The following is a 27,176-nucleotide window of genomic DNA, read 5'->3' as shown; positions in this document are numbered from 1 at the left end:
CTGGTATATTTCTTAGATGCCATTGGAGCATCTGTTTAACTGGTGCAAACTGCTCGTTTATAACATACTGTTTGGGCTTGAAGCCCTATAATTTGGGAAGGGTGGAGCTGATTTACTGTTTATACTGGAATTCCCTCATCTCGTGGAATCAGCACACCACAGCACTGTGCAGTGCAACAGTACCCACAGTAAAATCATACAAAACACCTAACAGTACCACAAGTCTTTTGTCATTTGTTTTGGTTACACCCAGATGAAAATTATTTTTATTCATTATTTTAGAATCACATGTGCAGAGCTGAAGTATGCAGTATAGAAGCAGTAGCTTCATGTTACTGTTAAACGAATCCTTGATGCTAACCACTGTGCCATTTTCCTGACCAAACACAGTGAAATCCTTTCGAACAAACAAAAAATCAAAATCCAGCCCTTGAGGCCTACAGGACTTTCTCATTTTCTCTTAAAAATGTCCCCTGAGCATCATTTGATTCTTGGAACTTTTTAATGTAATTGCTTATACTGTTTTTGTTAATGTTAAAATGAGCATTTTAAATGAGCTGCAAGCTGTGTTTTAGAAAGGAACAACAATGACTGCAACTGTTTCAGTAAAGGCGACATGGGAGTTTTTAGAGGCACTTTTTTGTTTTTCAATTTTCCCTCTCACTATTAAAATTCAAAATGCAAAAACCATCTTCATCTGTTCTGTTGTAGATCTGTGTATATGTCAGTGGGGCATTGTCTTGCTCCATGACCCACTTTCAGTTCAGCTTCAGTTGGCAAATGAATGGCCTTACACTCTTCCTCCAAGATTTCCTGATCCAACGGTCAATTCATAGTTCTGCCAATGATGCAAAGCCATGCAGCAAAGCAGCCCCAAGCCATAATACCCTAACCATGATATTCAGAATAAACCTTTTGTGTTAGAAGTGTTTGGTTTTGGCCAGGAAGTTCCATTTTTGACTTGTCAGTCCAGAGATCAGTAGCCTTGTAGTTTACCTAGATGGTCTTTGGCAGACTTCTTGGGGAGACCTTTGCTGGGCAACTGGTCCATGGAGTCACCATGATCTTGAATATTTGGTTCATCATGGTTTTGATTAAAGTTGTGACTTCCATAGCTATATGGCTCACAAGTCTTTTCTTGGCAGTGTATGTGCTAAGAATTGTGTGCTCTTGCTGACAACATTCTAACAATAAAGTTTTCGGTTACATAGGTGTGAGCTTACCTGGAGCAAAACATCTGAGGTTTTGAGGTCCAGAGTTTTAGAATTGGGAATGTCCGAACTAAAACGTTAAAATTAGTCTCACTCCATGAGACCTTTAATGTGTAAATGTGATTTTGATTTTCTTAATATTTAGTGTGTTTTTTAGTGTAGTGTTGGGACTTATCATGATAGTTATTGCTTCAAGCGAAAGGTGTATGGTTAATCCCTTAATAACACTTACTTATGCTATTTTTGTGTAAAGAGGTATTTGTATTTGAATGAATATTTTTGTCATGCACAAATTTTGCACATTTTAATGGATGTATTTTGACTATTCGCCCTGTAATAATATATTTTTGGATCAGTGGCCAGTATTGCAACAAACTGAAGATGACCTGCGCTGTTTTGAAATCTCATGTGTAGTTGGCGGGATTGAGGTTACTCAAGTAGACTTCTCTTTTGTTGTAATTTGGCAATCTGGGTCTGTTTAAAGCCCCTCCCAAGGGGAGTTATTTAAAGAGTGCGGTACTGAAACAGCCGTTGTGTGTGGTATGATGTGAAAAAATTTGTTCTTGACAAAGACTGTACCAGGAAGAGATTCTGTCATGTTTCCGGTCTGATTATTCATTTACAGTGGTGTGAAAAAGTGTTTGCCCCCTTTCTGATTTCTTATTTTTTTGCATGTTTGTCACACTGAAATGTTTCAGATCATCAAACAAATTGAAATATTAGACAAAGATAACACAAGTAAACACAAAATGCAGTTTTTAAATATAGGTTTTTATTATTAAGGGAAAAAAAAAATCCAAACCTACATGGCCCTGTGTGAAAAAGTGATTGCCTCCCCTGTTAAAACATAAATCAACTATGGTTTATCACATCTTTGGAAAGCCGAGTTCAATTTCTCTAGCCACACCCAGGCCTGATTACTGCCACACCTGTATGTGGTAGTAGTGTGTGGTTTTGTGCATGTGCTGGGACAATTATTAACTGTAGCAGTAAATCACAAAATGATTCTTTGATGGCTATTAGAAATACAGAAACAATAATACACGAGAATACATTTACTAATACATAAAATATGAATACATAAAACATAACAGATCTTATAGTGAGCGTTAGCAGAATACAAAAGGTATATATTAAATCACAAGTAATAGGTTTATTCCATACTGAAAAAAAGAAGAAAGAAAACACAACGTTTCAGCTGTGGAGCCTCCTTCTGGTGTCACCGAAACGTTGTTTTCTTTCTTCTTTTTTTCAGCATGGAATAAACCTATTACTTGTTCCTTTGCAGCCTACGCATGCTGACGCAGCTACCCACCTGAACTATATTAAATCACGAAGAGTTACAAATACCAAGAAATAAATACATTCAGTATACTATTTTGTTAATGAGCTTTTTGATTACAACTTCTACACTAGATACTCAAAAGCAAGTACATCACTCATAGGAATTAAATTGACATCAACTGGGATTGAGGTGACAATTGAATTCTCGAGTTGCAATGTAGAATTTTGAATACTCATCCAATTTATGTGGATTCAGATTTCCCGCGGACACAAGGGAACAGCGACAGGCTGTTGCTGCGTCCAATCGGCGTCCTCTGGCCCGGTGCCAGGCAGCCCTGGTTGGGCTGGAGGTGTGGGAGAAGGAGGGAGAGAATCCTGCTGCGGCGCGCTGGCAGTGCCTCTCCGAGGACCTGGCTGAACTAGCAGAGTTTGTGCACATGAAAAGTGGCTGCAGGTCCGAGCAAGTCACACTCTTTAGACGGGAAGAAGACCAGTTCGTTCCCGATGTAGCACTAGTCCTGAATACTAACAGTTGGGACTTTAGTGTACTCGTTGATCTGGCGACCATTGACGGTGGGTTACTGGTGGTTCACGAGGCTTGCTGCTGGGCTAACCGCGGGCGGATCCTTTGGTTATGCGCGGGCGACCTCTGGTCTTGACTCTTATTTACTTAACAAAGTAAAGTCCTGGCACTCGGACACACTGGCCGTCACGTGATTGTCCTGGAGAACGTCCTGGAGGGGCACCCTCTGGGCCCTGTGCTGCCTCTTTTATCTGGAGGAACTATGGTTCTTCATTGATTGAAAGTTTCGCGGGCATTCGAGACCCATGTGGGGTTACCCTGTCCTACCAGTTCCTGATTGGCTGATCAAGGTGGAGGATGAGTAACAACTCTCTCTGACCTTAGGGTTGTAAACAACCTGGGATGAGACTCTCCCTTGGAATCACCCTGACAGAAAGGCGCCAGAGATGACCATTCATTAGGGAGGCTGGAGAACATCAGCCCTGGGAGTTGTTCCTTATCAGGAAACTCTATCAGACAGAAAAACACCTTAAATCTGAACCACATGGAATGGTCTGTCTGTATCCAACACCACAGAGATGAGGGAGAGAGACCGGCAAGGGGGACAGCAAACCTAATTCCTGTATTATTAATAAGCATTGCTGCTACAACAGTAACCTTTCTGTTTAAGGACAGCACAGAGATGAAGAAAGCTTATCACAAGTCACTAAAGAAGGAGAAAGCTGGGCAGTTTGTTTCCAGACCAGTTTTTATTTCAAATGAATTTGAAGTGCTGTTCAAATAGTTTGAAGATTTTATTGGCCCTAATTTGCCAAGATGAGCTTATTACTTCTCTAACATCCTGATACTATATCTGTGTAAAGGTGACAGGTGGTAAAGAACATCATGCAGACCTCGATTTGGTGAACAGTGGCGATTAAACACATTTTAACAGAACTTCCTTTTCTTAGGTTTCCATGCCTGGTTCATACTAAAGTATGGGTCTATGGAACTTCGAAGTCACAGAATTATTATTGAACCCTTGCAGTTAGAATAAAAAAGCATTAACTTGTAAGTATGGAGAAAAAAAATCAAAATCAAATACAGTTCTAGTTGTGTCATTGTAGCTGAGGCTGTAAAGCTTGAGTGTGTTTCACCTCAGGCTGTTGACCTCATCCTGACTAATTTTAGAAGTGAATGAGGAAGCTTTCACAAAATAAGGTGTAATGTGTTGCAAGAGACATAGGACTGAACTTTGTCGCTTTTGCCTATGTCAGTTGTGACAGGTTATCATTGTAGATTTAAAGCAGATATCAAGTAGATAGACAGAGGATGGAACTGCAGAATCTTAAGTCTGATAGAAAAAGGTTTTAATTTAAAACCAAGCTTACATTGTTTCAAAGGGCATTACATATCCCTTCAATCCCATTTTTTGTTGTAGTTCTCAAAGTAGTTATATTGACCTCCCATGCTTTTGCAAGAACCTTATCACCCTTTTTTTAAGTTCCACGTCATGCATGTCACAAGATAGGTATTTCAGAACCGTATACTTTGTATCATAGCCGCAACAATGAGCTTTATTGTTTGTAATCTGCTGCTGTCTTACTATGCCGAGCACAAGCTATGTCCTAGAAATACCGCGCATTGCAGAATAGATATTTTTTGTCTGTGAATCTCTAGAGTGTCCATATTCAATTAAAAATTGATAGGAGAAATGTATGAAATATGAAGAGGTGTGCAATGGAGAAGCACAATAGAAAGACCACGCTTTGATCACATTTAATTGTGCCTCCTTTCATTTTTGATGTACATGAAATACTCTTTAAATAGCTGACAATTACTAGGAGTGATTGAACTGAAGATTATTTTCAAGGAAAGGGAAAAGGTGGTTACGTTTCACCCAAAGTAAATTAATATACTTCTGCTTTTGACTAAACGCATTTTACTATAACTCTGGGCAGAGGTGGAAAGATTATAATTATTTGGAAGGTGAATTAGTTTTCCTTTGAGCTGTGTTTGTAGATTTATGACTGCTTGACCATGGGAATTTCACTTAGTTTGCAAGGTTACCAGGTCAGGTTTTTCTGGTTGTAGAGGTGCTGAGTCTTTGATTCGGGACTGGGAACAGTTAATTTCTTGCTAATGACTGCTTTCCAGTGATTAAAAGTGATCATTCAAATCGTGTTTCCCAGTGATTGTACACAGTAATTTGAACAAACCCAGCTTTTCAAATGCAAGGCTCAGATTGGCATGGCTCTGCATGTGAACCCAGGGCTCAAAAATACATACATCTGTTATCACACAGCTGCACAACATATGTCTGGTATTAGAAAAGCAGCCTTTTCCAAGTATGGGGCATGGAAATGTGGAGCCTATCATCTATCATGTAAAAAGGCGCCATCCTTTCAGAAGAGATGTAAAACCGAGGCCCTGACTCATTACTAATCCCATGGAATTTCTCAAAAAGAGTAGGGATGTTACTTGGCCTGGTGTCTTGGCCAAATTTCTCCCGGCTTTTACCAGTCATATTCTCCTAATAACCCCCATCTATGAACTGGCTTCATCACTCTGTTATCCTCCCCACTGATGTGTGGTGAGTGTTCTGGCGCACTTTGGCTGCCATCATCATCATCATCCCGGTGGGGGCTACACATTGGTGATGGTGGAGGGGAGTCCCCATTACGTGTAAAGCACTTTGAGTTGAGTGTCCTTTAAGCATAAGGAATATTATCACTGTTTTCTTCGTCATCATCGTGCCACCATATCACTGACTCTTAAAACATATACAACAGTCTTACATTTTGAATTACAATTTTTCAAAATGATAAACAGTAATATACTTTAAAAATGCAAGCTATCTTCATTCTCTGTGTTCTATAAGGAGTAAAAAGTCGTTAAGTAGAAGAAACAGAATTTGTATTACAACAACACCCCCTTGAGCCCTTTAGAAATAGTACAAAGGCAAAGAGCTTCAAAGTGTGTATATTGACCTGTAGTGCCATCTGCTGATAGAAGATAGGTTATTTCACCTAAAAACTCAATGAGGAAGGTGAAAGGAGGCACCAGATGTTTGTTTTGTAGTACTGGTCCTTTTTTAGATGCAGAAGGGAGTGGCCTGAGGTAAAAAGTCTTAGAGCCCAGTATTTTCTGAAATGTGTCGCATAAGACACCCAGGTCCTAGCATCTTCAATGAGAACAATGCATGAGAACTTCATTTCGTGCAGTGTGGAGGTTTTCTTTACCAGATTTTTTTTTATAATATATATATCAGTCTCTGATAAACATTGGTGTTAGGGACCAGAAAGCCGTGACATGTTGTGAAATGACATATAAAGGGAAATTTTTCCTCATGAGAACAATGTAATAATGTAGGGTTTGGGACTGGAATCTTGGAAGAGCATGAACTTAAATGTGCAAGCATTTATCTGCGTGTGGTACAGAGCTGGTTGAGTAAGCCGTCGTCGCTCTGTATTAGTTATGTGGCTCTCTCATGTTCTTAGTCCCTTCCTGTGATCACTGTGCCGCTCACTCTGCTGTCCTCTGCACATCTCTAGTGGGTAGTTTCCTTTGGGTGTTCTTATTGTCTCACTGACTTTCTCTCTCTCCTGCCCTTCGCTTCTTCCCTTTCAACAGACTCTCAAGCGGCTGATTCCGGATGAGGTAGGAGTGCAGTCCTGATTTTGCTTCTTGCCCTTCGCTCGTCGCCTTTGTGCCCTCGTCTCTTTACTAACCCCTCCTTCGATCCTGTAACAAAATAAAAGAGCCTGCCCCTTTTTTTGCAAGTGCATGCCCCTTCATTGTTGGATCCCTTGGTTCGGTCGATGTCTTTTCCCGGGCCCTCTGCCTCCGGGGAACATTAGGCAGTTATTTGGCTTCAGCTGCAATGCTACACCCTTCACTGGCATGGCATTCACATGACATGACATTCATTCAAATGCTCACAGTGTCTGAGTTCTTCTCGATGGCTGTCAGCATTTCCTCATCGCTTTCTCTGCTTTCGTCTAATGCCCCGTTAAGATGGGCTTTTATGGAAAAGTCCCGTTTTTATGTTGACTTGCAAAAGCAAGAGTTGACCAGGTAAGTAAAGGGAGCCAGATGCTGTAGTACAGGTGAGTTGAACAGCAAACAAGTATTTAGGCTTCATGCAAAGTATTTCCCTGAGCTCTGTGCACTTTGGGATTCTCATTGCCCATAAAGATCTAGCCGACTTTTGTAGTTGGAGGGAGGGGGGATTGTTGGTGAGTAAACATTTGAGATCATTTCAAGATGTCTTTGTATGAAAAAAGTAAACATTTTTTTAAAAATATGAACTGTTCTAGGAAGCTAGATGAGCTAAATTGTTTTTTAAACATTTTATTCCTTGGTGAAATCTTAATATACACATATTTGGCTTTTAGGTGATGGGAATCCATTTTTCTTTTCGAGAAGGACAGTTCTAGAATCTGTCATTCAAGGTTTTGACCTTGAATAATATTTAGTGGCAAATTAGCTATGCGTCATGTACCAGAATCCTTCTGAAGGAGTTTCATGTTTCAAATTCCAGTAATTGTAAGTGAAGCCTAAACTTTGATGTTTACAGTTCTGTACAGTATAGTAAATAACACAATTCATCGATATATATAAACACTGTTATATACAGTACTTGCAGTGCTGCAATTTCCCTCACCAGATCAATATCTATCTACTTGCGGTATACAGTACATATTTTCAGTTGTTTCGCCACCTGGCGGACAAACGGATAACTGAGGTGTGCATTGATTGTGCTAATGTCTACCCCTTCCTCACCACCACCCCTCATACAGCTGGAGAGGTTCACCAGCATGAGGATGAAGAAGGACAAAGAGAAGCCACACATCCCCAGCCATCGGCACTCTTCTGCAGCCCATTACGAGGTCCCGGCCCAGGCTGCCATGTTGCACGACCACCCTGATGATTACGTGCTGGAGCTCTTTGAGCAGATGCTGGTGAGTCTCTCTGAACTTCCTCCTGTCCTGTGAGGCCTGGTACTGTGGGTCAGATCTTGTCTGTTCTCGTAGGGTTAGGGAAGAAAATGCCAAAAGAGGGATGCTCTTTACAAGGCTCACAAAAATAGCAATTAGCAGCTGCAGGGTCTACATTGTTGGGGCTTTTCCACCACATTTAAGCTACATATTTATGTTATAGTCTATATTCGTACCTATCAAACATTCTTCTCTTGTTTCATATAAAACCCAACCAACCCAAGAAACCTGAAGTGAAGGTTAAAACATGTTCATAAAACAGCAGCAGACTTCCTTTTCAGATACTGTGCAGCTTGCGGGGAGATACAAACAGGATGTTGTATTTGTTTTGCCTTCTATATATTTATAAATATCCTTTTATATTTTAATCTACTAAGCACCCTATTAGTACTCTTTGTCGGTGTTTTGTCTGAGCACAATTTAAACTAATGCAACAGTTTAGATATTTCCAGCGAAATCTTTGGTGTTGAAATGAAGGTTTAGTATATGGGGGGTCCATGTTTTGTAAATGTTGCAAAACTAGATGATAGGCTTTGGTAGTTTTGTATTTGAAAAAATGCGTTTGAAGCACTTGATGTAGCCATCTGTACCCCAAATGAATGTAAGGAACTCTTGTGAGGAACCATTCCTGGTGTTTTGCAGGTGGATATGAATCTGAATGAGGAGAAGCAGCAGCCTCTAAGAGAGAAGGACATTGCCATTAAGAGGGAAATGGTCTCCCAGTACCTGCACACCTCAAAAGCTGTAAGTCTCAAACTCAGGCTTGTCTCTATAAGTCCCGTCATATTCCAGCTGTGAACAGAAGGGAAATGTCTAAGCTAAAACATAACATTAACTGAACCTTTCCATTTGCTGATCCCTCGTTAAACCCAAGGACAACAGGCAGGATTAGTCAAGCCCTTAATATACCAGCGGAATATCGATTGTGAAAATCGGATTAAGAAAAGATGTTGTACCTTGAATATGTTAATGATTAGGATGTAAATGAGAAGAAGAATGGTGCAAAAGATATTACAAATGCAGAGATGTGTCTAAAATCAATTAAATGTTCGTTTTCATTGTTTTAAAAAAAATGTTATTGGTTTTAATATTAGGCTTGACCATGTAAGAGTGGCTTTTTAAAATAACGGGGAGTTATGTAGTTTGTATTTGTCTCTTGACTCCATTTATTATGAGTACGGTCAGCTCGTAGTGCTGCTTCACAATCCTGGCGTCCAGGGTTTGAGTCTGGCCTTGAGCTACTGTCTGCGTGAAATCTTCCTGAAGAAAATTGTGAAAAAGGTGTTTTCTTTATGGGTGCTCCAGCTTCTTCCCTCAGCCCAAAGAAATCCTGCCTAGATTAGATTGGCTATTCTGTAATACCTCTTTCTCCATGGCCCTGCAATGGCCTGCTGTTTGTCCAGTAGCTGTGAACTTTCAGTCCTGCCTGCTGCCTTGTTTCTGTGACAGGCCCTGGGTTACTCCCTTTCCCACCTGAGAAAATGGCTTATGAATTGGTAAAGGCTGTTCAAAACATTACATTAACATATTGCTGCTGGATTAGAACTTGCACTTGCAACTTGCTATTTTTAGAACAGCATAACTAGTTTAGGAGTCTTTGGCTATTACCAGTACTGTGCCTCTCAACACAGAGGTACAGATTTCCCCATTTAAAAATAAACGGGATCAACTTCTCATTTCTACCTGTGGCCATAGCCTTGCTCAACAGTTCATTCTTTTGTTCTTATGTGTATTGTGTTTTTTATATTGTCTGCGGTTGTAAAATAAATTTTCCCTTTCTTTTTTTCTTCCAGGGCCAAAGTCAGAAAGAGAGTTCAAAGTCAGCTGTGATGTACATCCAGGAGCTGAAGATGGAGCTAAGAGACACTCAGTTGCTCAGCTGTCTGGAATCTTTGCGAGTTTCTCTCAGCAACAATCCAGTCAGGTAAAGCAATTAACAAAGCTCAAGTAACCAAATAATTGAACTCTGGGGAGGTTTTATTCTTTACTTCACAGCTGTTAGCCATAGATATTAACACCATCCAACTGCTTTAGAAACTTGATTTAAGATACCACATGGAATGTAGAATGTATCTATGCAATCAGTTAATTCAAGTATGTTAAATTAATCAAGGCTATTTTGAAGGTTAAGAACTTTTTGCACAGCTGTTCATTTGCATTCACAGGTTTTGATTTTTACAAGCAAGGAGTTTTATTTTCATCTTTGCAGTGGAGCCAGGGACATTGCCAGTATTGAGAAATTTATAATGAAATTTCTCTTTGCTTTCCGTCACTGGTAAAGAACACCGATATCCATTCACAAAATGAAATATTGTTTCGTTGTTTGTTTTTAATGCAGATACTGGAGATAGAAATGTGCCTCGAATAGATTTGTTAATGTTCTGTCATTCATTGTGAATCTAAAATTGAAGCACAATAAAACTGGAGTAATTAGTGAATTAACCATGAATGTTTCCTTTGATTTTTTAAAACTCTTTTGTTTTAGTAAAACAGTTATTTAATTCTTGTTTTCTAGCTGGGTTCAGACATTTGGCAATGAAGGGCTGGCACTTCTGCTGGATATTTTGAAGAAGCTGCAAGATGACAAGGAGGAATCCTATACGTAAATATATCTTTATTTAGTATGGATTCATTTCATTTTTAAATTTCTGAAAGTCTGCACAGTGTTTATTGAAATAGTATATTACATTATTTCATTTCATGATTGTTCTTTTGCAGAAATATCAGTGTTAAGTGTCAACATGAAATCATCAGGTGTCTAAAAGCTTTCATGAACAACAAGGTAAATAACTATTAATTGCTTAATATATTGTCTAGTAATTTCCTGCTAATTAGTATTAAATTTGTGTTTTAGTTTTCCTGATCCCCATGGGTAATCTTATTACTTGTGCAGTGCAATTCATCTTCAGTTTATTATCTTGTGTTTTAAAATTATGTGAAGATCATTGATTACTACATTTAGTGTTTTTTTAACTTAATTTCCTAGGCTTATTGCAAACTTGTCTTACACATGAAATCGGCAGTTTTTTTCCAGTCCTTGGTCAAGGTGTAGATGTAAAAATGGAGATGTGTTGTTTTTTCCTGGTCAGTTTGGTTTGAAAGCCATGCTGAATTCAGATAACGGAATCAGGCTTCTTGTCCAAGCCATTGACCCCCGTGTTCCTCACATGATGGTGGATGCTGTGAAATTGCTGTCGGCCATCTGCATCTTGGAACAACCTGAAAACCTGTAAGTGCTCCTTTGCCGTAGCAACTTTGTCTTGTTTTCAGTTGAGGAATCTCGGTAAACAGAATACTTTTGTATTAGCAAAAGGTTTATCCAGGTATGTATTTTTAAATTACAGTACATTGATTCATTTGAATCAAAATCAACTTTATCATCCACATAAAGTGGAAAATTTCCTTTGGCTTCACTGAGACATCAATGGTAGAATACATAAAAAATCAAGTGGATTTTATAAAATGTATACAATCAATGCAATATGATTAACAGTACAATACAATGATTCAAGTGTTACACTGTCAATATAGTGCTTAGAAGGGGATTATATATCAGAGTTTAAAAGAGCAGTGTACTCAGAATGAATGACTTAAAGTTTTTTTTAGTCTTTAGTACTCTAAAATGTTGGTAAAAAGTAAATAGTTTTTCAAAATGGAGGTGTAGTTGGTGTGAGGAATAATTAAAGTTATCATTGCTTAGCTCCTAGAGTGGTTCAGCTGGTTCTTTTTCTGACCAATATTTTTGTAATCCACTAATTTGTCGGTGTTCCCTCCTTTACTGTAAACCCTGTTGTTTTATGCAGCATAAGTTACACTCGGTGACTCTAAGAATGAATTTGCAGCGCCTTATCCAGGTGTAAACTGCGGTTTAAATAAATCTCCCTTTTTTGTTTAAACAAATTCAGGCATGAACGTGTGCTGGAAGCTATTACAGAAAATGCTGAAGAAGAAGACTGTGAACGGTTCCAGCCTTTGCTATCAGGAATGAACAAGCCAATGGTGGCTCTGAAGGTAATGACTGAAGTAGAGTACTTTATACCAGAATCCATTCATTGCCAGTCATGCTCTAAACTCTTTTTTAGCTTATTGACTCTACCTGCATGTTCAGTTATGTCTCTTCATGAAGTCCTAATGGATATTAAGTTTATTTTTCACAAGCAGTTGTCCTAAAGCCAACAATAACTTTGTTAGGTTTAGTACTCCAGAGATAAATGTATGCACTGCCTTATCAGTTTAACTTGACAGTGCTTTGTCAGTGTTTGCTAATAGCACTGTACCAAGAGACTTTCAAGTTAGATTTTTTAGATATTTGTGAACAAAATAATTCTTAAACTGTGATAACCTTTCCCATGTACTGTACATCCAGGTTTAATTACATCTATGTGGTGCTGTTCCCCCCAGACTGTGTGTATGCAGCTCATTAATGCCCTGATTATTAGAGGTGAAGAGCTGGACTTCAGAATCCACATCCGGAGTGAGCTGATGAGACTGGGACTGAGGGATATTTTGAAGGTATTTTTTGCAGAGGTTCTACTTAATGCATCATATTTTTTGTAAGAGATTAAAATCAAAGACTCTTGCAGCATTCAGATAAGAGGATTGTATTTAAAAAACTGAAGTGATTGGTACACACTCAGTTTGAACTGCAGTGTCGACTTAAACGCCACTGTTTTAAAGTTAGAAAATTAAGAGCAATTAGATGCAGCAAAGCATCTACAATGCTATTTATTCACACAGCATTTTAATGAGCAATGTCGTTTAGCTATTCTGGATGATTACATTTAAGATTGTAAACTGACACTTGTTTTTTTTTCTTAAAACAAGGAAGCTCATTTGATTGAGAATGAAGAGCTGAAAGTGCAGCTGGGTGTGTTTGATGATCTTGCGGAGGATGACTCCGAAGATCTCCGTGCCAGATTGGAAGATGTCCGAATTGAGATGGAATATCCTTTTTCTCCATTTAGTGTGGCAAGCTGTAGTTCATCATGTTGGGGATTCAGTAGAATAAATTGTCTGAGGAGATATGCTTGAAGTCCAACTGTTTCCTTTAGAGATTTCACTTAACATTTCTATTAAAGAAAAAACCCTTTTAACTATGGTTAAACCCACAGATTGTGAGAAAATCACTTGTTAGTTTCCAGGTGCTGTCTCAGGTACTGTAGGGTTACGACAACATTTTCAGCAGACAGAACTTAAAACGAGAGCACACAGAACAGTATGCTTAAAATCTTTTGTCTTAAATTTTCCCACCATCCTAACACCACCCTATTTTTGTGCATTTTTTCCACTTTAAGTTCAGGGTCAATAACCCTTTCACTGAGCCTGTAAATGGAAGAGGTAAACCTTAAATATTCTTTTGTAATTTCTGGATTCCATTTATTTAATGAACGTTGCTTTATGTAATTGGCCCTTGTTTTAATTTGCTTCTACTTTTGCTTGATCTTTCCATGTTTTCTGCATTTATACATTTAGCCACCAGGTGGCTCCCAGAACATATATTGGTAATTTAGTGGAGATTTGAGAGTAAAAAACACTTTAAATTCCTGGGTTAACCCATATGTATATTGTTCTGGTCAATTTTGGTCATAGTGACTCAATATAAATGAATAAGATGAATTATCAGATTAGCTGATATTATTAGGTTATAATTTTATAACAATAAATGGTAAAATTTATGAATCAGATAAATTGCAGTTTTCATCTACATCTGCTAGTAGTTAAAGCCAGATCACAATGCTAATGTGTTTTAAATAGGAGCCAAACAGTCTTCAGTTTTTTTCAATCTTGTCAGCTTTTGTAAGCTTAGCTCATTTTCAGTCCCTCCCACAAAAAAAAATATAAAACATTCTTGATATTTTTTTTAGAATAAGATGGTCAGACATACTAAAGAGTACAGACATTACATTTTGGTTGACCCCTCAGTAAGAAAGCTACATTTATCTGTAAAAGTCCTAAGTTGGTCTACTTCATAGTACTGCACTGTGATTTACAAATATATTGGTATAGATTTTAACAGTTAAATAAGGCTTATTTTAAGATATGGTTTATTTCAGGAAACCCGTTATTTTAAAGCTAATAATGCACAAATAAAAGCCCGGTGAGCATTGATTGAGCTTGCTTTAAAAAAACCTATGAAATGTTTCAGAATGTGCTAGAGGGCGCCATTCTGCCATTACCTGTTCCCGAGTCTTCACAAATATATTCTTCACATATTACACATATTACTTAGTTAAATTACACTATCATGTTTTAAAAAATGTCTTCGACCGAGCCAGCCTTTTGGAATATGAGTAAAAAAATATATTCTCAGTATAACTATGAAAATAACTTGGCATGGACAGTGACCATCTGTAAGTAAAAGAGAAGGCTTCCATGCATTTGTTTTTTAAATACAACTGTTCCTCCTGATTACTCAATCTAAATTATTTTCATGCTGATCATTTTTACATGTGGGGGAAAAAAAGCACATTTATTTCCTGACAGGCAGGTATTCATCAGCACAAAGGATCTCTGATTGGGCTATTATTCCCTTTTGGCTCTCTCCTCTCCCAGCTGTAGCAGCTCTGCTGAATGCCTTGTCCTCGACAGTCTGTCATATTGGCAATCAACAAAAAGATGGAATTATGGAGAAAGCGTAGGCTGATTTTTCCATGGTCATGCTTAAATATTCATGGGGAACGTTTTGGATAATATTTCAGAAAAGGACAAGTTTTACATTAGGAAGCACACTTTTTTTTTTCTTTTTGATCTTATGTAGCTTACACTGTAGTGAAAGACAGTGGTAACAGCAGATAAGCATTTTTATTTTACATGAATGGGTTTGTTTTTCCAATTTTCTCTAAACAAAGCCCACTTTTTATTAAGCATTTCCAAAAACTGAAAACATGCAGTCAGAGTGCAGTATATTGTAGATAAAGGTCATTTCTTTGGGTAAGTGTGACTTTAATTGAAATCATTTCTAAAAAATGAAGGGTACTACTCAGTACTGTTTGGTCAATTTCATTGTGTTACTATACATTTTGTTTTTCTTCGCTAAATGTCCTTAACCACTGGTTCACTGACGTGGCTGAGATTTTCCAGATCCTGATGAACACGGTAAAAGACTCAAAAGCAGAGCCTCACTTCCTGTCAATTCTACAACACCTGCTACTCATCCGCAATGATTACTCAGTTAGGTAAGAACTGTGAGAAATAATAAATTCCCTATCATTCTAGAGTGAAACTAGCAGTGCTGACTGAAATGTTGCATATGATAACAATGTTACGTCCTTTCTGACATCAGAACGAGGTGCTTTTCCCCTCCATTTTACTCCTCCTTGTTTTCTGAAATATTGAAGTACGATTTACAGAACAAAAAACAGTATATTTCCAAGTGAAAACTCAAGAGGGGGTATTCAGAATAAAATCTGGATATTTTACTCTGAATTTTTATCCTAAATTTAAGAAAAATCCATCTTGGGGTTTTTCATTTCCATATAATGGACATGAATATTTTGTACCCGTGTACAAAACAGTTACTTTGGTTTTTGTTCATTTAATTTTTTTCCCAGCATGTACATGGGATCAAGAATGTCATTTTTTTCTTGAAAACTATTCAGAATAATAAAATGTCCATATAAATTAAGGAATCGGCATGGAATAGCATCTTTGCCAAAAAGGTCTGCAGTCATTTGTATAGAATTATGAGGTTTAAAAAATCAGTAAGAAAGAAAACCACTTTCCTTGATACTGAATTCATCACTATTGAATCTAATAGAAGCTTTTCTTCACATTCGTATGTTTGATTGATTGTCATCAAATTAAGAATTATGCCCGAGGCATTCACTTGAAATGAGAACACAGCCTTAGTGAATTACAGTTGCTTAAATGACTTATAATGAGTAACAATGTGCTTTGTTTAATTTATAAAGATATGCATATCAAGTGGTTGAGATGGGAGGAAAGAGGAAACCTTCATTTTAATCATGAAATATGAATGTGTGCATTCCTGTCTTGATTACTATATTGCATTTACTGTATTGTACAAGGCCTGGTAAATAGTGAGTTTTTATAGTTTAGAGCACAAGAAGTTACCTCTTCTATCGCAAGAGCACTTAGATTATTTTTTGGTGCATACCAATTTTATATTCTGCAAATGGATTGAATGATTTCAGGCTTTTTTTTACTTAAGAGGGGGATAACAGTGTATTGGCCTTTTTCCTCCTATTTTAGTGTTTTAAAGATTTGGTCTCATAATATCTAGCTTTCCAAACCTGAAGTATGTACTGAGCATCAATAGTAACTTATAAGTCTTGTTTAATTTTAGTGTAAAGTGTACAGACTTTGGATATTGATTAAATGTTTTTGTGTCATTTTGATTGATTTTTCTTACCTGTCCAGCCACTTGAGTGGCTTGGCTGCATAAACATTATGCATAAATCACCTCATTAGTGATAGTTAATTAGGAACAAGAGAAGAGGTGATTAAATCTGGTGAATGTAAAGCCTTGTGAAAATCAAGAAAGAAGAACACAGTCCAGTCTCAAACATGCAAATGACAGAAATATGTTTTTGTGTTGATTCTTCCAAAGTTTGGACACTTTCACTTGTTGTCTGGGATACTCACAGGCAGCAGTTTCTAGATGCTAGTCAGTCTGTCAGTGATTTGGGAGATCACAATTTATGACAGCTCTCCAAGAATGACACATTATTATACCAGTGTGATTGATCAAGCTCTTCAATCTCACTTGCTGCCTTTCCTGTGGGTGCATTCTGACATGACAACATTCTGTCATCTAAGGATTGCAGACACCAGTGAGCAGGCACATGTTTGTCCAAAAGGTACAAGTGGAAAGGAAGACAATCTCACAAGACAGTGTCTGTGTAGTAGATAAACAGCTTACATAACTTTCAGAAGTGGCCACACATGCTTTTAGGCCGTGACTTACATTTTACACTCCCTGCTGATCACCTATGTTGATCGCAAATTTTAATCGGCAGAATGAATTTATCCATCACATCTGATCAATTAATTGTCAGTGTACCTGCTACAAGAAGGACTATAAATTCCCTGGTACCTTTGTGACCACTTACAAGCTATAAGTTGCTTTTTGATGATCAATATATGAAGACTGCACTGGGAATGCAAAAAAAGCATAATTAACTATGTTTCATCAAATCTATCGATTGGCAGTATTGACTTTCACTTCTTGCTGGGTTGTGACCAATTTTCAGTTTTACTTCAACTCTCATATCCGTCTTCACTTTGATATTATGTCAGGCAGTCTCTGTGATTCTCAGTGGGACATTGAGCTTTTTTCTTTGTCCATCTCTACAGTCCCATCCCTCCATCTTCCTGCTCTTTAATTAATGTCCATCAATGGATATGCTGTCAGCAGGAGTTCAGGTTGAATTAGATCTCTTAACTGTGGAGGTTTTTTCTTTCTAACATCGCAGTCCTCCTATGCTACTGATGTTACGGGGTGTGTGGTGTGTCTATACACCATTAAATTACACCCTTAAATCCTCCCCTGTTACGTCTACTTACGTACTTTGTCCACTTAAAGAACTGTCCTCTTAACTGGCAAGAGCAGACCTCCTGTTTACTTAGTATCTGCATCTGCCTTCTGGAGGCGCATCAACAAAGAAGGGCAAAGAATTCACGCCTTGTCTGGGAACCTTTTCCTTCAGATAGTCTTCGTGCTCGTTAATACACCCCTTTCGTGATTCTGTTTATTACGGGAAAGAAGAAACTTGGCTGATGTCTGCTTCAAATTACTTATCTGCAAAACTATTCCAAAAGGTTCTGGAATCTAAGATATTTTTGTTGAAGGGAAAATCCTAAAATCTAACTTTAAAATACTGATTAAACCTCTTCAATATTTGCTACATGACTTATTGAAATGTGAGAAATATTTTTAGAAATTTCAATCTGTATAGTTGATTATCATTTCCTCCTAGTTTCCATGGAGTACCTAGGCGAGTCTCTCTGCCTTGTACATCACAGACTGTCATTAAGTCATTAACTTCACATTTTGTTGAGAATTCAACTAAGGGCAGGCACGCACGCACGTACACATACACACACTTGGAGACACTGAAGGATACAAATGACTTTGAAATGTCAGTTGTCCAGGCTTCTCGGACACTTTGGAAATTAGACCTGCTCCTTTTAATTTTGGGGAAGGATTGTCTGCGGTACTGTGTGATAAATGGGTTAAATGTGGGAGCCACTTTGTGCACTTTTTCATTTGGAAACCTTTATTGAAGCTTTCCAGAGAGCCAGAGTGAATTGCAGGTCTGTTTAATGGGTTTGCAGTGAATGGAGATGGAGAAAGAGTGAGTGAGTGATTTTACCATAGCGATTCCATTACCCCTGAGGTAATACTCCATCACACAATAGGACTGGCCCTAATAGAGTGCAGAGAGACGAAACATCTGAGAAATTAGAGGCAGGAAATACAGCAAGATGGAGAAAGAATATGGTATTAACTGTTTGCATCTTGGTTAGAGCCAAGAGCTGGCACATTGAAATGAAGATTGAAATAAATGTGATGATAAAAAATAAAGGTCAATATATTTATGACTTAATTACTAAGTTTTTTTATTATCCTCATCAGTCTGTCAGTTTTGAAGTGCATTGGAAATTATTTGCTAGATTTAGGAATGTTCATGTTGCTAGACTGAACAAATAATGAGTAAAAGTCAAAGCCCTGCCCCCACCCCATACACAAAAACACCAAGAGCAACATAATGCAGCTGTGCTATATTTTGTAAGGAGGTGGATATGAAAATTATGGCAGCTCAATCACAAAACATGAATAAGAAATAAATTGTATGCTCGTTTTAGGTATTTTTTTTCTGCAGTATAACCATATCATGAGGGGCAGTGTCATGGAATGCAGAAGGATTTGTCTGATAAAATGTGCATAATCCCAGAAATTGCTTTTTCCTTGCAATAAATGGGTAGATCAAGCAAATTGATGCAGTCTGTTTAGTATTCAAAGCCCATACTAAGCTATGCATTTCCACAGTTGTCAGATTTTTTTTGATTACCTAGGATGGAATCCTTGGTATGTTAGCAAGGTTGTGCAGCCTTGATGGTTTGTAGTGTACTAGGTAATGCTCTGGGTTGGTGTCAGTCAAATGCTGCACTGTGTAACAACAAGGAGTGACATGATGACTCTGATGCTTTAGGCATTCCCTTATACAGTCTGTTTCTGTATAGGACAGACAATTTAGAATTATGTTTGTACATTATGTAAGTGTAAGACTTTGGTTTAGGCCTTTGAAAAAAGAGTATATCTTCTGCATATGAAAAGGTGTAAGTAGTGGTTTACCAAATCCAGCTAAAGTTCGTATTATTATTAAGGCCACTAGATGTCATTCTTGCTTCACAAAAGAAATATCTTACTGCAACACAGAAAAACTAAAAAAGTTTTTTTTATTACTTTTTGTACAGGACAGAAAAAATGAGAAATAACTAGCAGTCACATTTCTCTGAATGGGTTCTCTCGCACTAGATGTCCCCAGATTAAAAACCTGCAGGCTCTCTAATTTTTACCTGTCATCGTCTGAATTGCCGATTTTACCACTCAGATTAATGTTCACTTAGAGAACATTACTCAACCACTGTGCTTTTATCCCTTCCTATACCAAATATTTGTTAATTACATCAGTTTCTTTTTGCAGATTCATGTAGGTGGGTGGCGAAAAGTAAAGTACAAGGAAGTTGGTCACAAAAAATATTTTTCGTTTATTTTAAATGTGCTGTTACTGAATAACTGATTCCTATACTTTTTTTCAACCAGTGATTTGTTTTCCTTCTCTTTCAGACCTCTATACTACAAGCTCGCAGATGAATGCATTGGTCAGATTGTGTTGCACAAAAATGGTGCTGATCCTGACTTCAAATGTAAAAAGTTTAATCTTGATGTTGATGGATTGATTGGTAAGGCCTATTCCTACTTTTATTCCTAATGTTCCTATTCCACATTTAGGAATGTACAGAACATTAGAGTGGTCAATGGGGCATTCGTGGAAATGGTTGTTTTTGGTAAATATACCAATCAGTAACATTGAGATCACATTCAAAATGCACAAATATAAAAAGCAAGAAATACGTAGAAATCTGTTACTAATAAAAGTTTCCTAATGGCACCCCTATAGATTATGATTATTTAAGCTATAGGACCGTATATCCTGTATCCCATTACATTTAATTGAATTATTCCAAAAAGTTTATACAATATATTTTTAATGTGTACTGTGCACATACAAGTATTTTGCATAAAAGTAAAATTGGCACTGCATTTGAAACTGTCAGTATTCTAAATATTATCAGTAGGTGGATAACAGATGTTAAATTAAAGCCTGAAAAGTGTGCCCAGAGTGAGCAGAGAGCTCCTCCACCATACTGTTGCATCAGTGGATGTTTTTTTTTTAAGACAAAATTGTTTTGTTGCCATCTTCTTGATTAAACTGGCTCTTGAAGTTCTTTATCAAGATGCCATTCTGGGTCTGAGTCAGGAAACAGCTGCCTCTGGTGTAGCCCAAAAGTGGTCAGATCAAAGCCTTTAAGCGATGCATTAAATTATGGTAAACACAATCTGCTGTGAGTGAGTCATTAGGCATACTTTGTGCTGTGCATTTGCTTGAACAAATCACATGTACTTAAATATCTGTGGGGGGAAATGCCTAACTCTTGGCACCTGAAAAATGAGCTTGACTAACAAACACAAACAAGAAAAGCAACAGAGAAAATACAAACAACGAAGCAATACACCTTTTTAACAAACAAAACAGTGTAGCATTTTTCACTTGGTGCTTTGTTTTTGTACTTGAAGTGGAGAGCGAAGTTTTTCTACCAACCAGTTTCAATAAAGGAAAGCAAAGGCGCGATAATCCAGTTTGTGGTGGGGGAGAGAGAGAAGCACGTTTTTGTTGGCCTGGTTGAACAAGGTCCAGCTTCCTGTTAATCATTTATATAAAGTGTAAGCTTCATATTGCTAACCTACATTTTTAGCCTTCCCTCAACAGAGAGGGTAGAATGGCATCGCTGCAGGGAAGCAAACAGATGTTACAAGATGCAAAATAAATGCAGAAGGACAAATCAGAATAATGTGTTTTTTCAGAGTATACTGGCATCTCTCCCTGTGCATATTCTTTAGTCAGGGGAATGGCCCGTACTATTTGTAAATTAAAATATAGCACAGTTCTTTAAGACCCCAAGTAGTTCAGATGTAAAATTAAACTCATCAGCTATTGGGGTACCACCAGTGCTTGCCATCCCCAGTTATTTTTAGGGTGTTTTTTTTTCTACAGCCATTGCCAGCATTTTCCTAATGTTTTTGTTCTTCAGCCTTGTAGCTACTCCTAATGGATGTCTATTGGCAAATCACACTTGATCCTGCAAGTTTACCTTGACAGCTTCGCTCTGGTTGTAGCCACACTAGAAGCAGACATGGTAGCGGTATTGCTTGAAGCAATGTTGTGCGTCTGTGCTCCTTTCTTAAGGGAAAGGGGTTAAAAGTTTTTCTGGGAACTTTCTAGCAAGTTAACTTTGGGAACCACTGCATGATTCATTAAGCAAACTGTGCATTGAAATATGGAGGTTTAGTTGCGTTATATGCTCAGAAATACAACTTCCCAGTGCAACTGAAATGTAATGTTACCAAAATATCTGTAATATTGTTAAATAAAATGTTTCCATTTAAATGTTCTTTTCACTTCTTTAAAAATGTAAAATCCTCATTAACATACTATGTGTGAAAACCAGTCTATGTGATATAACTCGTTTTTATTCCATCTGAGAGTTTAATTCCTTAAATTGCACTGAAATTATTGAGAAAATACCAGTGGGAATATCAGTTAATTTTATGACTTTTGGGGACTGCTTCTGTTGCCAGTTGCTACTATAAAATAATCTAATATTATAGTACTTGCTTTTAGAGACACCTCTATTTGAATAGCCTCCATTTCCATGTATACATCTGATTTTGTCATCACCGAATACACCTTTTTTTATTTTCACAGATAACATGCTTGACCAGACCAAAGTAGAGATGAGTGAAGCAAAAGCAAGTGAACTGGAGAAGAAGGTATAGCTCTCTGACTAGAGAACTAAGTTTCTTTCCTAAAACAAAAAAAAAACAGCACAAATTGATCCTAATTATCTGTTCGTTCAGAATTGACCTTCACGTGTAAAGGTCATTGTTAACAGCTTCCAAATAAAAATTGTCCGTTTCATTACGGAACCATCTCCCTGACGTGGGGAAAAAAACATTTTGCAGTACAGTTCTCCTGTATGCTTGGTTAGTTCTGCGTAGCCACTTTGGTCCAGAGCTACAATTTTCTACTTCCGTCCGACAGCTTAGAATTTTCTGACATGCCTTTGCCAGTTCCTGCTTTTTCACAGTTGATGATGCTGTGTTTAGAGCAGACTGTTATCCCATTACACTCCATTATCGGTCAAGAGGACGTTTTCCTTCCCTCTGGCTTCACGTGCACGTTCTGATATGCTGCTCGACATCACTTTATTGAAAGGCTTTCTTGGTTTTAGGAGACCAGAGTGTTTTTCCCTAACCCACCTCCCTCCAGAACTTGTTTTGGCAGCTCTGTGCTTCCCAAAACAGGCAGGGTGGTTGTTTTTGGGCATGAGGGTTCGTTTTTTGTGTCACGGCAGCCGATGTTAAATCATATTCGCCCAGTGGGAGCACCCGCGCGGAAGCATCTGTCTCCCATGCATTGTCACTTAACTGGGAAAAGAGAGGAGAAGAAATCAAAAGGCCATGCCTGCACTGTGACTGTTTGTTCTGATTATACCTGAGGTTTTCCATTCCCCGTGTCTTTGAGCGACAGGCTGCCTGTGCTGCCTCCCCCAGCCCGTTTCTGTCCCTGGTGGTGTCAGCAGCCTGTGCCTTTAATAAGGAGACTGTCGCATAGCCGGCAGCATCTCGGCAGCTCTCTTTCTACCCAGGCCCAGCCACCTTTTAATAGCTCCCCGGGAAAGAAAGGGGTTGACCCTTATCGGGAGATTGCAAGGCGCGTGTTTACTCTTTTTTTTTCCTCCCTTCTCCTTTTTTTAATTTAAAAAATAATTCAGCTGTCAGCAGTTGCAGAGATGGGCAAGAGCACTGACGCACGGGCAAGCCCCCTGAAATTTCATTACCAGCCGGCATTTCTCACTCTGATTATAGTGATAATCTGACCTTCCGTTGGTCCTGCCTGATAGGGGATAATTAAATTTGTGACTTGGGATATAATTAGACTGCTGTCAAAGTCACTGAAACATTGTAGATGTGCGCGTGTATATATTTATATATATTTTTTGCTCTCTCATTCTCACACATGGATATTTTTATGCAGTATATCAGAAGTCATTATATTTCTGTACTGCGAAACTTCAGAACTATGTGAATTTCCATCTCCTGTACATTTGGAGTAACAGTGGGGACTGGTGGTTAGGATTCTGGGCTGCTGTTGTCCCCTTGAACAAGTTACTTCTCTCAGATTGTTCCATTAAATGCTGATTTATACGTAGTTGCTCTGTGATTTGTCACTGTAAATGAGACTTTGTCCTCAGCTGACTTATCTATTTAAATAAAGAAGTAAAAAATGAATGTACATTGGATCATTCTAGTATACTGAGAATACACCAGAACGTGTCGTATCATGAAAATCTGTAATGTTTGATTCTGGCAATGTCTGAGCATAGGACGTTCATTTGTTATATTTGTGGGCATATGTAAAATTAATTAACTTGTAAACTGTTTGAATTTCAATAAAATGTGCCCAGTTAATATTACGAGAGGAGATGTCTGATTTTAGCTGAGACCCCCACTGTTACACCATAGACTAAAACTGAAGACGGGGGGGTTAATTGCAATGCTTTTAAAAAGAGATATGAGACCTCATAGTGTCTTGGATCTGTGAGTGCCATTAATTTAACTGTACTCATTCAGATACATTATTTTCATAAGTATACATACATAAAGTTATTTCACATTTGTGGAACTGATTTAAGTAAATTGCATTTGAACTGTTTGGGCTCATCATTAGGATAGCACTAAATGCTTGCCGGGCTTAGAAGTTCAAACAAGCTAAAAAAACGTGATGTATACTATACTGTGTGGACAGGATTTTTTCTGAGATAGTCATGAGCTAATTATTCACTTTGTCTTTCTTAGCTTGATGCAGAGCTCACTGCCCGACATGAACTCCAGGTCGAGTTGAAGAAGATGGAGAATGATTTTGAGCTGAAGGTTCAGGAGCTAAACAAGGAAAAAGACTTGTTAGGATCTGAGAAGCAAGAGAAAGAAACTGAAAATCAGACCCTGCTGAATGAAATTAATGACCTTAAGGAAAAGGTACATTTTATCTTCCTTCCAGAAATGAACAGAAATGGAAAGTAAACTAATCTACAGTTAATGGTTTCTACTGCACAATGGAATAAACTGTTAACACTACATATCACTGAGGCAATGCCCAATTGCTGAAAAACACTTATGTTAGATAAGAGTGTTTGAATTTCAAGCAAAGCTTCATATTTGTATGTAGATTGAATCTCCTGATTTCATCTTGGTGAGCTGCTTAACTCTGGTGCACTCTGGTCATCCCCACTAGTCCTATGAGGTACAGTACATACCATGTTGGCCTTTTCACTTTCTGAAGCCTGTGTTCATGGATACCAGCACTGTAATATTGTATTTTTGGAGATGCCTCATTAGAAATCCCAGAGTTAAATTTTCATTCCTTTTGAACAAACGAATTGGCAAGTTGCACACTGTTAAGTATGATAGTAAGTGTACAGTATGTGCAGCTTACATCAACAAAGGGGGTATTTAGAATGGAAAATATTCAAATTAAGAGATTCTGCTGGTGAAATATTGAAGTTCTATTTCATTTAGACTGTTCAGGTGTCCACTGATGTTTATGCACATACATGTGTAAATAATGGAATATCTTTTCAATCATAATGTTGGCATTTTGCCAAAATATGGCAAAAAATATGCAATGATAGGGTTAAGCTTGGACATTAGGTAACTATTATGAAATATTGGAAGATAAGGATACATTTTGATGGGTGCCGATTCACATTGCAGGTGCCTGAATAAAATATTTGTAACCAATTCTTGCATTACACCTTTTGATAGGGTGTTTTTGGTTTCATTTTTAAGTAAGAGGTATTCTTGAAAGCCCAGAATTGAGATTTTTTCCCTGATATTATTCTGATTCTGGTAGCTGAATATAGGAAGTCTGCTGTGGTTGTATTCTCTTGTACTTGGCAGTTTTGTGTGATAAGGGTTAAGTTGTTGGGGGTACTTCCAGACTGATAGAATCTGATGCAAAAGACTGACAGCTGCTGTCGGTGCTGACTCTTCATCTGATTTATTACACGTGCTTTCCATTCACAGATTGACAAGCTGTCTGAAGAGCTGAAAGAGGCGAAGACCAAGGTCATCACAGTGCCTGTCCCAGCGCCCCCTCCGCCTCCCCCCCTGCCCACTCAAAGTGGGGTGCCACCTCCTCCCCCTGCCCCCCCTCTCCCTGGGCAGACTGGGCTAGCTCCTCCCCCTCCACCCCCTCCCCCGTTGCCAGGGCTAGCGAGCATGCCACTGCCCCCTCCACCTCCCCCACTTCCTGGACAAACTGGAATGGTCCCCCCCCCACCCCCTCCCCCTCCGCCTCTTCCAGGTCAAGCATGCATGCCGCCACCTCCTCCACCCTTGCCTGGTGGCCCGGGCATGCCCCCCCCTCCTCCACCCTTGCCTGGTGGCCCGGGCATGCCCCCCCCTCCTCCACCCTTGCCTGGTGGCCCGGGCATGCCTCCCCCACCACCCCCTTTGCCAGGCGGGCCTGGCATTCCCCCACCACCTCCCCTAGGGCCAGGCGCACCCCCCCCACCACCTGCTCCTGGGGGCTGGGGCATGTCTGCCCCTGTTCTGCCATATGGCCTTGCCCCCAAGAAGGACTACAGGCCAGAGGTGCAGCTCAGAAGGGCTAACTGGTCTAAGGTAGGAAACTGCCACTACTCTCGCCACCTGTAATGACTCAGACTTTCCCCCAAAGGTGTTGTGTGTGTGCGTACATGTACGTACCAGGAAATTTCATTTTCAGCTCCCAGTACAAAGATAAATACGTATAAGTGCTTTTTAAGCTTTGTCGTCAAGTCCCCAAGAGATTCCTGCAGTTCATATTCCTTTCCTTTTTGTTGTGCAAATTTGCCATGAGTAAATTTATGTACCAACAGCAGAAGAAAGAGAACATAGCATGTAGTTCTTTTGTGTCTACAGTGTTCGTTTAAAGTGATTACAGTGTGTATTCGCTTGCCACTCTGATGTGATTGGACTCACCGAACCGCAGTTAACAATGTGATGGTGAGGGATACAGCACTGGGGGAAATATGGAATAGATGGAGGTGAAGCGCTGCACATCAGAAATACAGACTTCATCTTGATGAATCCGTACTTTTAGAATCTGTACGGGTCACACTTATAAAAATATGTACAAGGTGTATTGTTATGTATGTTACAAATTATCAAAACCAGTTATACATTGTAATGTAGTTTTATATTACAAAATCAGGGATATATGTATAAAAAGGTTTTGTGAGTGACTTCGATTTTCCCCCCTCGGATTGTGAAAATAGCAGACATGGCTTACTACTGCCTTCTTTTTCAGTTTGTAAGAACATTTCAATACGTCTATTTCTTTTAGAAGGTAGAGCTGGCAAACAATCAGGATAGAGTAACTGTATATGTTGAGTTTAAAAAAAGGTTTCCAGTTTGAAGAAAACAGAGTATGAAGGAATAAGATTGAATGGTTTGGTTTAGTCGAACGTGTTTGAGGTAAAATGGAGAAGTTAGATTATGGAATCGGTAGAGAATGAATGGCAGTATTTTTACTAGATTCTGCATAATGCACAGAACACATTAGTCTCATATCAGTTATCTGTATCAAGGGATAAAAAGAATTGGTTCATTCAGTTAAGAAAAATAAAAGGGGAAAGAAAGCTTTATAGAATAATAACAGAAAAAACATGGTTATAGAAACTGAGTGTAATGAATTGTAAGTAATACCATTAGGCCAGGTGAGACAAAAGAGTTCTGCAATAGATGATAAAATACTAGTTATATTTCAGAATTACAACAGTTGCAGAACTATGCAGGTTGATGTGAAGTGCCATGGGCACGTAATATAT

At 38.5% G+C, this 27,176-nt stretch overlaps 1 protein-coding gene across 1 annotated transcript in view; it reads left to right on the top strand.

Moving 5' to 3' along the window:
* The window catches only part of LOC148821253 (protein diaphanous homolog 1-like), a 47,958-nt gene that overhangs the window by 17,748 nt on the left and 3,034 nt on the right, over positions 1-27,176 (top strand). Inside the window, exons 3-17 of the mRNA XM_088933449.1 lie at positions 6,631-6,657; positions 7,800-7,961; positions 8,640-8,741; positions 9,791-9,921; positions 10,513-10,599; positions 10,716-10,779; positions 11,087-11,226; positions 11,903-12,008; positions 12,399-12,509; positions 12,822-12,940; positions 15,056-15,172; positions 19,810-19,925; positions 22,010-22,074; positions 24,163-24,342; positions 25,390-25,989. Coding sequence (XP_088789575.1) covers positions 6,631-6,657; positions 7,800-7,961; positions 8,640-8,741; positions 9,791-9,921; positions 10,513-10,599; positions 10,716-10,779; positions 11,087-11,226; positions 11,903-12,008; positions 12,399-12,509; positions 12,822-12,940; positions 15,056-15,172; positions 19,810-19,925; positions 22,010-22,074; positions 24,163-24,342; positions 25,390-25,989 — 2,127 coding nt within the window. The remainder of the gene's footprint in view (positions 1-6,630; positions 6,658-7,799; positions 7,962-8,639; positions 8,742-9,790; positions 9,922-10,512; positions 10,600-10,715; positions 10,780-11,086; positions 11,227-11,902; positions 12,009-12,398; positions 12,510-12,821; positions 12,941-15,055; positions 15,173-19,809; positions 19,926-22,009; positions 22,075-24,162; positions 24,343-25,389; positions 25,990-27,176) is intronic.

Source organism: Atractosteus spatula, chromosome 14 (assembly GCF_055471065.1).
Source record: "Atractosteus spatula isolate fAtrSpa1 chromosome 14, fAtrSpa1.hap1, whole genome shotgun sequence".
Classification (NCBI taxonomy): domain Eukaryota; kingdom Metazoa; phylum Chordata; class Actinopteri; order Semionotiformes; family Lepisosteidae; genus Atractosteus; species Atractosteus spatula.
Note: the sequence above shows the minus strand (reverse complement) of the source record. Positions and strands in the feature narration are given on the sequence as shown.